This window comes from Gracilinanus agilis, chromosome 4, assembly GCF_016433145.1.
Source record: "Gracilinanus agilis isolate LMUSP501 chromosome 4, AgileGrace, whole genome shotgun sequence".
In the NCBI taxonomy this organism is placed as follows: domain Eukaryota; kingdom Metazoa; phylum Chordata; class Mammalia; order Didelphimorphia; family Didelphidae; genus Gracilinanus; species Gracilinanus agilis.
Window position 1 is genome coordinate 11,413,009 of NC_058133.1, and position 12,195 is coordinate 11,425,203.

The following is a 12,195-nucleotide window of genomic DNA, read 5'->3' on the forward strand; positions in this document are numbered from 1 at the left end:
AAGGAAGGAAGGGAGGGAGGGAGAGAGGGAGGAAGAGATGAGAGGAGAGGAGTGAGGGAGGAAGGAAGGGAGAGAGGGAGGAGAGGAAGAAAGGAAGAAGGATGGAAGGGAAAGTGGGAGGGAGAGAGGGAGGGAGGGAGAGTGAGATGAAGGAAGGAACCAAGGATGTAAGGAAGGAAGAAGAGAGGAGGGACAAAAGGAGGAATGAAGGAAATAATGAAGAAAGGAAGAAGAGTGAAAGGAAGGAAAAATGGGGGAAAAAAGACAAATTTAGAGCTGGGCTGGTTACAGAATTAACTTTTCCTGTCTCTCTCCCCTGCTTAGGATTGCAACCAGACCTGATGGCTGCCTTTACATTAAAAAAAAAAGGCAGAAAGAAAGAAAAAAAAAAAAAAAACCCACGTGTCTGTATCTAGGTCCCTGGCAGGGATGTGCCTCTGGGAGGGCCAGCAATCTATTTAATGACTCCATTGACGTCAATGGCATAACTGAAATACTCCGGAGCCTGCCGGCTTCCAGCCTTCTCGCTTCCAAGGGGGTGGGTTGTGTTCGTCAGTTTCCGGAAAACCCGAGATGGAGTCTGGCTTGGATCGGACTTCTCCTTCCTCCCTGCTAGACTGCGAGGGAGAACTGGGTCGGGGGCGGGTAGGATTGGGTGGGGGGCCTCTCTCCACACCCAGCCGGCCCAGCTACGTCCTGGGGCCACGTCAAACTCTCGAAATTAATTTCCAGGCTGGCTCGATTGCTTCAGAGCAGGCAGGGCTTTATTTTTGGCAATATTAGCTCAAGGGGACCATTTTAAGGATTCACGCTTTTTGAGCTAAAGGCTGAGTTTCTAAGGCTACCCGGCATTTAATTTTAGACATGCATGAAATAATTGCAAATAAATAGAAAGAGTGCATAGGATGGAGAGCCGGGGCTCTAGCTCAGAGGGGAGCTCTCTCAGGCTGTACAGGACCTCTTAGAAGTCATCCAGTCCAACTCTCTTATTTACAGAAAGGGAAACTGAGGCCCAGAGGCGTTAGGGGATTTGGCCAGTGTCTCACTGATAGTACAAGGTGATAGAATCAGGTTATTGGCTTTTTTTTTTTAACTTTAATATTTTGGAATCAGGAATAGTAAGGGCTAGGCAATGCAGATTGTGACTTGCCCAGGGTCACACGGCTGAGGCCATATTTGAACCCAGGATCTCCCAGCTCCAGGCCTGGCTCTCAGTAAACTAAGGTCCCTCTCTGCCCCCTTCCATGGCTTTTAAATATGTAGCTCTTTCACGACATTGTCCTGGGGTCCTTCATTCCAACTCTTTCACACTAAAGAGGAGGAAAGGGAGGGTGTTGCCTAAGGAGACAGACTGTGGACTTGAAGCTCTGGGCCTGCACGTTGAGAGTCAGTGTGCTTTCTACTAGAGCTTCAGATGGGCCAGAACCCTCTGTGGTCATCAGGTCCAGCCTCCCCATTTTATAGATGAGGTGACAGAATCCCAGGAAGGGGAAATGTCTTGCTGAAGGTCACAGAGAGGGCCAGAATTTGAACTCAGGATCTCTGACTCTAAATCTACCAGGCTTTTCCTTCCACAGGGTAATCCTAATCTGAAGATTCACTGTTTTAGAGCTTGACAGGTCCTAAAGGTCACAGCCCGACCCTCTCATTTAGGGACAATAGCACAGGAGAAAAACTAAAACAAACCACTGGATTTGGAGGCTGGGGACTTGGGTCTACTACTTGCAGGTTGCTAACGCCTTCACTTCATGTCTCTGTGCCTCAGTTTCCTTTGCCAGAGGGCAGCAGGAGGATGAAATTTTCTCAGGTCTGGGTTTACACACTCCCAGGCAGCTCAGATGACTCTGCCAAGATCTCCTGCCAAGCAGTCATCAGTCTTGACGTTTAGACATCACTTTAAGTTTGCACAGTGATCACGGGCAGTTTGTTTTCTTATTTAAACAGCACATAACAACCCTCTTAAAGATGAATTGTTACTGTCTCCATTTTACAAATGAACAAACTGAGGTTCAGAGCAGTTAATTAACTTTTGGGGGGTTGCATCACCAAGAAGGAAATAAACATTTATATGGTACCTACTATGTGCCAGGCACTATACTAATCCCTTTAAAAAGAATCGTTTTTGATCCTCATAACAATCTCTTGAGGTACATTTTACAGCTGAGGAAACTGAGGCAAACACAGGTTAAAGTGACTTGCCCAGGGTCACACAGCTAGAAAATCTGAGATCAGGTCTCTCCACCGCATCACCAGTGGCCTGGGCAATTCAAATGTAGGTCGCTCCTGAACCCAAGTCCAGCTCTCTACCCCCTGTGCACACTGCCTAATGGCTACATCCAGAAAACGGAGGGAAAGATGTTTTCCTTCTCTGATGAACTATTACCACCAGTTCCTCCCCTGCAGCAGCAGCCATGGCCTCCCTCAATAACAGAAAGTTTGTGTCTGTTTGCGCACGTGTGTTGTAATCTGGTTTCGGAGCTCTTGCTTCATTAGAGAAACCAGGCGAAGGTTCCGTTTTTTGGTCAGGCTTCATTTCCAGTCACATGAGGTGGCCCAGCTGGGGCGCCCTCGCTGAGGTTCCCACAGTGCTTTTCAGTGGCCAAGAGGCCTCATCCCCTCTCTCTGGGGACCGGCCCCCGACGTCAAAGGCTTTTACTCACCCCCAGCTTCTGGGCTCTACAGAATTCAGTTACCCAATCCTTCCTCCCATTGAATGGATTCACTTGGCGCACCCAAATAAAAAAAGTGGGGTATTCAGTCATCATGTAAAGGCTTGTGAGAAACTCCTAGGAAATGAGCAGAAACACGGAGGGAGGCTCAGAGCCCAGCCTGGGCTCTGATAAAGGAATCCCCTCCTTTTCTCAGAATGCCCTGGATTCACTGCAAACTTGGATTCCCTCAAGGATTCCGAAGCAGCCCTGTGCTCTGCCCCCTTCTTGTCCTAACAGGCTGGAATCTTTAAGGAAAAACCCTGCACGGTGCTGTCACGGGCAACGGCACATTTCTGGGGAGACGAGACTTATTGGGCAACACCTGAATCATGGCACGTCGGGAGGCCGCCAGGAAATAGCGGAGCGTGGATGGCCGAAGGCTGCCGAGGCTGGGGTCTGGCCGGGACCTCGGTTTGTCTCTTGGGGGCCCATCGGGAGAAAATGGGGATAATTTTGTATAATGGGAGTCTGTCTCAAAGGTGCCACGGCCACCCAGATGACTCATCCTTAGGAAATGACCTCTTTGTCTATCTAAGAAATGGCCCAGACTTCAAGGATGTTCCCATACAGGGACCTCTGCTAGAAATCGTCCTGTCTGTTTTGAGGGGATGACAGCGACGGTGATGGTCATGTTCAAAGTTTGTTGGTCATTATTTCCAGGTGCATCGCCCTCACCCACCTACCCACCCACCAGAGAGGCTTCCTTGTGGCAAAGCAAAAAGCAACTGATAAATGCCAACTGACAGTGACAATAGATCTACCTCCGTGGTGCCCACCGTTTCAAGGAAACGAGGAAGGGAACTTGCTTCTCTGGGCTAGGATTAGCCAAGCTCATTCCATACACTGGCTTTGTTTGGGGCCCTTTTCACAGCTTTTGTGAATGCCCCTCTCCTGGTTCTCAGCTCTCTCAAGCCTTCTTGGTTCCTCCAAATTTCTTATAGTCATTGCTTCTTCCTTGCATTACAGTCCCATTCCACAATTTGGTTTGTTCAAAGGAGGAGTATTGAAAAGGACACTAACTCAGATATTTAGCTGTGTGACTCTAGGCGAGTCACTTCACGCAGCTTGCCTCAGTTTCCCCATCTGTAAAATGAGCTGGAGAAGGAACAGGTAAACTAGTATGCTTGCCAAGAAAACGCCAAATGGAATCATGAAGAGTTAGACACGACTGGAATAACGGAACAACGACAACAGCATTGGGAAGGACCATCATTACAGTGTCTCACATGTGATGGGGTCAACATCTAGTAGAAAGAGAGCAGTCTGGATTGCATATGAGGAATGACAGGAGTGTTTCCAAGCTTTCAGGAAGATTCTATAGCAGGGGTCGGCAACCTTTTTGGCCATGAGAGCCATAAATGCCATATTTTTTAAAATGTCATTTCGTGAGAGCCATGCAGTGCTCACAGTGCGGCTCCTGAAACAGCGCCTGAAAAAAAAATGGACTTTATGGCTCCTGCAGAAAGAGCCAGATCTGGCCCTCAAAAGAGCCAGATATGGCTCGAGAGCCATACGTTGCCGACCCCTGTTCTATAGGAAACAGCTGATCCCATGACTTGTAACTTTTTCATTTGGGTAGAACAAATGCTTTTCCTTCCCTCCTCATACTCTTCTTCCTTCCTTTCTCATCCTCTTTCTCTTTCCTTCCTTCTGTCCCATCTTTGGTTCTTTGGTTCATCAGTAAATCTCTTTTGCTCTCCTTTTCCAAACCAAGAACTGGGTTACCTGTATGATCATATGTCAAAGGTGGCCCTCTTGGGGCATGGACAATACCTGGATTGGAAACATCAGGGAGGTTTTGTATTCTATTGCCAACCCCTTCTTCACTTGAAGTCTGTACCCCTAGATCCCAGAGCCCAAATCTCAGCATCCAGAAGCAGCTCAAAGACCAGTGAGGTGGACTTTGATTTTAAGTCAGTTTCTGTAAGATTTCACTAAAGAGATGGCTTGGAAACACTCTGCAAAGGAGATTCACATCTAGCAGAAAAGACTACTTGGAGTCCCTGGATTCAGGAAAACAAGGACTTTATCAAATGTATTCTCAGTGACCCTTAGAGAAAAGCAGTCTTAGAGAAAAGCCCACAAGGAGTTTTATAAAAGCAGGAAGCCAGGAAGTTCCAAGGGGTCCCAAAAAGTTCTGATTAAAATGTAGAGCAGCATTTGTCTAGGTATTGCCTTGCCCCAAAGGCCCATGAATGGTTTTCGGGTCAATCTACTTTGGTAGACTTCCTTTAAACAACTCAAGTTCCATCTCATACAGGGCATTCTGACTCTTGGTGGGGGAGGGAGGAGGAGTAAGCTGGGGCTGCCCCAGGTTCACAGTGTGTCATTCTTGCCTCCATTGATCATTGAGGAAGGGAAGCAGTGATCACTAGGAGCCAATATGGGTTCCCAAGAACAGCTATTTTTTTGGATAGAGATAACTAGACTACATCAGTGGAGTACTTCCAAGATGGTCTACTTGGCTTTTTGCAGAGCTATTCATCAAAGTGTCTTTGGCTATTCTTAGTGCTCCGATGGATTTTTTTCATGTATGATTGGGACCAGAGGTCTGCTGTAGTCTCTTCTGGCTCTCAGATTCTGTAATTCTGCAAGAACTATGAATTAGGTGGTCGGTAAAGTTTGGTATATTTGGAACTAGATAAATAATGGAAGAGTCTTACAGTGATTTCAATTCAGAGGGAGGTATCTCATGGAAGGTTCCAGGGGATACACTCTTCACTCTTTAATACTTAACATTTTTGTCAGTGATGACGATGAAGGTAAAGATGGTGGACTTCTTGACTGTACAGATGGCGTAAAGTTGGAAGGGATGCCTAATATACTAGACATTAGAATCAGGATCTGAAAAAAAAGATCTTAAAAGACTAGAACAAGGGGTAGCTAGGTAGCAGAGTGGATAGAGAGCCCGGCCTGGAATTCAGGGGACCTGGGTTCAAATCTTGCCTTAGACACTTCCTAATTGTGTGACTCTGACCAAGTCACTTAACTCCAATTGTTTAGCCCTTATTCACTCTTCTAACTTAGACTTGATCAATACATAAATTCAATTCTAAGACAGAAGGTAAGAGCTTTGTTTTGTTTAACAAAGAGACTAGAACAAGAGGCCAAATGCATAATATGAAAGTTAATCAAAGTGCCTGTAAAAGCATAAACAAAGGGTAAAAAATAAATGTCACAAGTCAAAGACGGGGTAGATAACTATCCCTATGGAAAAGGTTTCATGGATTTTAGTGGATACAAAATCAGTATGAGTCAGAGCAGCCAGAGAAACTATATAATTTAAGGGGGAATTAACAGAGACACAGGGCAGCTAGGTGGTGCAGTGGATAAAGTACTGGCAAGACCTGAGTTCAAATCTAGCCTCAGATATTAACTGTATGCCCTTTAGCAAGTCACTTCACTCTGCCTTAGTTTCCTCATCTGTAAAATTAGCTAATGAAGGAATGGGCAAACCATGTCAGTATTTTTACCAGAAAACCCACATGAGGTCACAGAGAGTTAGACATAACTGAGACGATTGAACAACAATAACCACAGAGACATAATGCCCAGAATGAGATAGGTCTCCCATCTACCTTGGTCAGACCAAAGCTATGGTACCACATCATCATTTAACTCCTTCCAAACTCACCTGACAATCTAAGCCAGCTAGCTCCCAGAAGAAGGTGACCAAGATGATGATAGGACTGGACACCAGGAAACGTTTGGCTTGAAGATGAGAAGACAGAGGGAGGACATAATAGCTTTCTTCAATGTCTCCTAAGGGCTGTTACATGAAAGAGTAAGGATTAGCTTTCTTCTGTTTGGCCCCAGAGTGAGGAACCAGGAGTTATACTGGGACAGATTAAGGTTCAATGCTGGGAATGCATCCCAATGATCAAAGCTAGGCTGTTTTAGCATCTGAAGTGAAGACTCAATTATCTGGGCCATATTAGAGGCAGCTTCTGATTAAATACAGATTGGAGAAAGTCCTTTCTAAATGTAAGATTCTAAAGTTTTGTGATCATTTACCAGTGACTATGGATACTAACTGTATGCTCCTCCGAGCACTACATATCCATTTTGTTGTCAAATGTTTTCATTGCAATTTCCACAACATCCCTAGAACTCAGCTCCTACTCCCTACTCACACACACCCCCTCAGGCTCTTATTATTCTCCCTCTGGATTATTGGAATAGCCTCCTCTTAGATCTTTGCCTCCAGTCTCTTCCTACTTTAATCTATTCTCCACTCACCTGCCAAAGGGATCTTCTAAAGTACAGGTCTGTATCTGCCTTTTGATCCAGCTATAGCCCTGCTTGGTTTATACCCCAAAGAGATAATAAGGAAAAAGACTTGTACAAAAATATTTATAACTGCGCTCTTTGTGGTGGCAAAAAATTGGAAAATGGGAGAATGTCCTTCAATTGGGGAATGGCTGAACAAATTGTGGTATCTGCTGGTGATGGAATCCTATTGTGCTCAAAGGAATAAAGAACTGGAGGAATCCTATATAAACTGGAAAGACCTCGAGGAATTGATGCAGAGTGAAAGGAGCAGAAACAGGAGAACATTGTACACAGAGACTGATACGCTGTGGTACAATTGAACATAATGGACTTCTCCACTAGGAGCAATGCAAGGATCCAGAGCAAGTCTGAGGGATTTATGAGAAAGAAAACTAGCCACATTCAGAGGAAGAACTGTGGGAGGAAAAACATAGAAGAAAAACAACTGTTTGAATACATGGGCTGATGGGGATATTATTGGGAATGTAGACACTAAATGATAACTCTAGTCCAACTATCAATAATATGGAATTAGGCCTTAATCAATGATACATGTAAAACTCAGCGGAATTGTGTGTTGGCTAAGGGGGGTTAGGGGAGTTTGGGGAGAGGGAAAGAACATGAAACATAACTATGGGAAAATATTCTAAGTTAAAATTAAAAAGAAAAATAAAGTACAGGTCTGACTATACCACCCCAGTCAGTAAACTTCATTATGTCTAGGATCAAATATCTTATCTCCCTGATACTCGCTTTTTTCTCTAAGTTTTCTCTAGCTTTTCATGATATTGTTCTTTCCTGGTTTTCCTTCTACTCCTTGAACTGTTCTTCATGAGTCTCCTTTGCTGAATACACATCCAAGGAAGTCCAGCTAACTATTGAGTGTCCACCATAGCAGTCTTTCAATGAGATATATCATATTTTCTTCTACTTTTTCATTCTTTTGATTCTGTTTTATTGTTTCTTAATGTCTCGTGAAGTCATTTGCTTCCATTTGTCCTGTCCAATTCTAATTTTTAAATACTGTTTTTTTCCCCCATAATCTTTTGATCCTCCTTTCCATTTGGTCCATTCTACTTTTCATGGACTCTTTTCTTCATTGGATTTTTTTTTTTTGCCTCTTTTTCCAATAGGTCAATACCATAGTTGTCTTGAGCCCTCTTCTCTTCTCTCTACTCCCCTTCAACCTGTGAGCTCATCATCTCCTGTGAATTCAATTATCATTTCTGTGGTGATTCTCAAATCTATTTATCCAACCTTAATTTTTCTGCTCACCTCCAATCTTACACTTCTTACTTCCTAGTAGACATTTAGAGCTATATGTATTATACTCATCTTAAACTCAACATTTTGAAAAATGAATTTAAAATCTTTCACCCTAAACCTTTTCTTCTTCCTAAATTCTCCATTACTGCTTAGAGTTCTACCATTATCCCATTCACTCAGACTCATCACCTATATATGCTTCACCTTTGATTCCTCACTCTCTCCCACCCAGTCCTATGTGATCTGCTGATGAGTCCTGCAGATTTAACCTTTAACATCTCTTGAATAGATCCCCTTCTCTCCACTGCCACTGCCACCATGCAGGGGCAGGCTCTCATCACCTCCCACCTTTGCCATTGCAATAGATTGCTGATTATCTTCCTTTCAGGCATCTTCCTAATACCCATGATCCTGTACTCAGCTATGAAAAGGATTCCCCTAAAGTACATATCCAATACCCTCAATTCCATAAGCTCCAGGGGCTCCCTGTTGTCTCCAGAATAAAATACAAAATCCTCAGTTTGGAATTCAAAGCCCTTGTACTCATCTGGTTTTCTTTCAGTTCACTTCCCACCATTTAGTTTTTGATTCAGTTACACTGGCCTCCTTTCCATTCCCCCAGCAAGACACTCATCTCCTGACTCAGGGTACTTTCTCTGGATGCCCCTTATGCCTGGAATGTTTTTCCTCCTCATCTCTGCCTCCAGGCTTCCTTCAAGTCCCAGCCCAAATCCCACCCTTGATTGGAATCCTTAATGCTTAAGGATACTTTTCTCTAGGTTGATTAGCTCAAAAGTATCTGGGGCATTCTTCCCACTCCAGACTCTGCTGACCTTGAATTTAACATGCTGTATATAACTTCTTTGTATATAGATATTTGCATGTCTTCTCTTTGACAACAGTGATTTTTTCCCTTTTCTTTCTATTCCAGATTCTTAACCTAGCACCTGGCATACAGTAGGAGCTTAATAAATGTTTATCGATGGATTGCCTCCAAGGAAATCTCTCTGTTCACTACTTTGCCTAGATGCCTCCTAAATCCCCATCCCTGATCTCTGTGGCTGCTATTGTTTTTTTTGTTGTTGTTGTTGTTGTTGTTGTTTTTTTTTTTTTTTTTTACTTTATCTCCCCAAATCTCTGGAGCTTTTGGTGCACCTCACCAGTTCCTGTCTACTCCTTCTCTTTTGTTGTAGAATCATCCAACTCTCCTGGTTCAGCTCCTACCACCTGAAGGGTTCATTCTTTGTTTCCTCCCCGGATCCTCATCCTCCTCCCAAACTCTAAGTGTGGGTTTTTCCTGAGGCTATCTCATTGACTCCCTTCCCCCTTTTCTTTTTCCTCTCTACCCTTTGTCCTTTGATGATCTCACTCCCATGACCTCAACTACCACTTCCCAACTCTGACTCTCTAGTCGGAATCTCTTTTCTGGGTTCCAGATGTGAATCTTTAACTTCTTACCAGATCTCTTAGTCAATTATTTCACAGCAGCATGACATTTATTAGTAAATGGAAACTGAGATCACTTAGTCTAATCTCCTCATTTTAAAGAAGAGGAACTGAGCTTCCACAAAGGGAAAGTACTGGGACAAGGTCCTAAAGGTAAAGAGGCAGAAGGTATGGTAGAAACTATGGGCTCTGAAGCTCACTTTGGGCAGTACTTTGGACAGTTTGATTCATCTTTGTCTCCTCCTCTGTAAAAGACAAGAGTATCAGACTGGTTAACCTCAAGGCTCCCTTCCATATCACAGTCTATGCCCAACAGATTCCAGCCAAGCCACTTTTTCCTGATTTCCTAAATCCACTTTAGTTTGACCCCAGGAAGCATCAGAGCCAGGTCCTATGACTCTAAACCCAATGCCCTTTCCACTATTTCATGTTAATGATCAATTGGAAAGGACAATCATGCCAACTGAGCCCTCATTTCTGACAGTTAGCTTTCAAAGTGAATCATAGATAAAACAAGATCCAGAAAAAAAGAGAGACGGTTCCTGACCTGGTTTCAAATCCCACCAATATATCATTTACTAACTGTGACTTTTGGAGAAGTCATTTACCATCCCTGTGTAAGAAAGTCAGTTTCTTCACCTGTAAAATAAGAGGTTTAAGCCAGATAATCTCTGAGGCATCTTCCAGGCTTAGATTTATGACCTTTGTTTCACTGATACATTATATACTTATTTTATTCATTCATTCATTCATTCGTTCTTCAAAGTCCTTACCTTCTGTCTTAGAATTGATACTATCGGTTCCAAGGCAGAAGAATGGTAAGATCTAGGCAACAGGAATTAAGTGACTTGCCCAGGGTCACATAGCTGGAAAGTGTCTAAGGTCATATTTGAACCCAGGGTATCCCATCTTCAAGGCCTGGTTCTCTATACACTGAACCACCTAGCTGCCTCTTATATACTTATTTTCTGAGGATTTCCACTCCTCTTGTTCATATATTTACGTATATGTACACAAACACATATGCACACACATACATATATAGATAGGTGGATAGACAGATAGGTGGATGGATAGATGGGTAGATAGATAGACAGACAGACAGATAGATAGATAGATAGATAGATAGATAGATAGATAGATAGATAGATCCTATTGATATTCACCCTATCAAGCAATTACTCCTCTTATGGAGTATCTTCATGATCAAATCAATAAAGGGCCTGAACCAATTATCTTGATTTCCACATCTCTTTCTTTCCTGTTTTCTATATGTGAAGGAAGCATCTCAAGGAACTCCATCCAGGGACAAGGAATAAACTTCAAAAAGAAACTATGGCCATTCAAGAGGGGAAGCTGAAAACCAAAAATCTTCCCTCCCAAAGCCCAATCTCTGTGTCTTAAGAAAACCCCTTTTCAAACCACAGCCTAATTCACAATTCCTAAAAGGATGTTCCAAAGCCCTCCAAAACACTCCCGCAGCCTCCTTCAAAGTCTGCATTTCAATGGTCTCTTTTGTCACAGACTGATAGATATTAAAAGGACAGGAAAAATCTGCCTGGTGTATATAAGCTGATAATAAGAACAAAACACAGGATGTATTTCTCCTCCTTCCTCTTCTGCTGGTGGTTTAACGTGAAGGAGATTCTGAAACCTGTAATTACATAATAATTGGTATCGCCACAAAAAGGCCAGTTCCTCTTTTAAAAATTTTTCTTTCTAAACCACCTAATTGGTATTATAGATGCTTTACCACCCTGCCTTCCAGACATCACCAGGAGGCTTGCCAGTTGCCAAGTTGCATTTACTGTGCCAAGAATCGCATAATCGTTTTTCCAAAGGGAGCCTTGGCTCCAGGATGGGTTGTTTATAGCCATACATTTCATATTTCTCCTGACTGTGTGTCAGTATTAATGACAAAACCATGAAAGCATAGCTGAGATCGTCTAATTGACGTCAGAAGCACCTTGATGAATCCAGCGGACCCAAATCACAGTGCCAATGTCTCGCTGCCTGGCCAACACCATGACATGCCAGTGGTTTCCATACTCCTTTCTTTGATCTTTAAGGCTATAGCACCAGTTATTTAAAAAAAAAAAAAAACCACAAACTCTATAGAGATTCTCTGTAGGGAGCCTCTGATGAAAATGATACTGCAAACACCTCCAGGCTTTTGAAGTGTACAGATAAAGAACTTCTCAGTTCCTTTGATTCAGTATCAGAGGGCTCTATAGGTAATCACTCTCCTTTCCTCTCTTCTTTCTCCTCTCCTCTCTCTCCCTTCCCTCTATGCTCTGTCTCTCCCATTTCTCTTTTCCTCCTCTCTCACTCTCTGTCTCTCTCTTCCTCCCCCTTTTCCTCTCCTCTCTCTCTCCTCTCTCTCTCCTTTCCTCCCTCTCCCTCCATTTCTCTCAATCTCTCTCTTCCTTCCTCCTTCCCCTTTTCCTCTCTCTCTCTCTCTCTCTCTCTCTCTCTCTCTCTCTCTCTCTCTCTCTCTCTC

The 12,195-nt window shown here is 43.4% G+C and overlaps 1 protein-coding gene across 1 annotated transcript in view; it reads right to left on the reverse strand.

The window, feature by feature from the left end:
- PDE4B (phosphodiesterase 4B) overlaps positions 1-12,195 on the reverse strand; it is a 533,173-nt gene that overhangs the window by 141,363 nt on the left and 379,615 nt on the right. Inside the window, exon 5 of the mRNA XM_044671593.1 lies at positions 9,079-9,139. Coding sequence (XP_044527528.1) covers positions 9,079-9,139 — 61 coding nt within the window. The remainder of the gene's footprint in view (positions 1-9,078; positions 9,140-12,195) is intronic.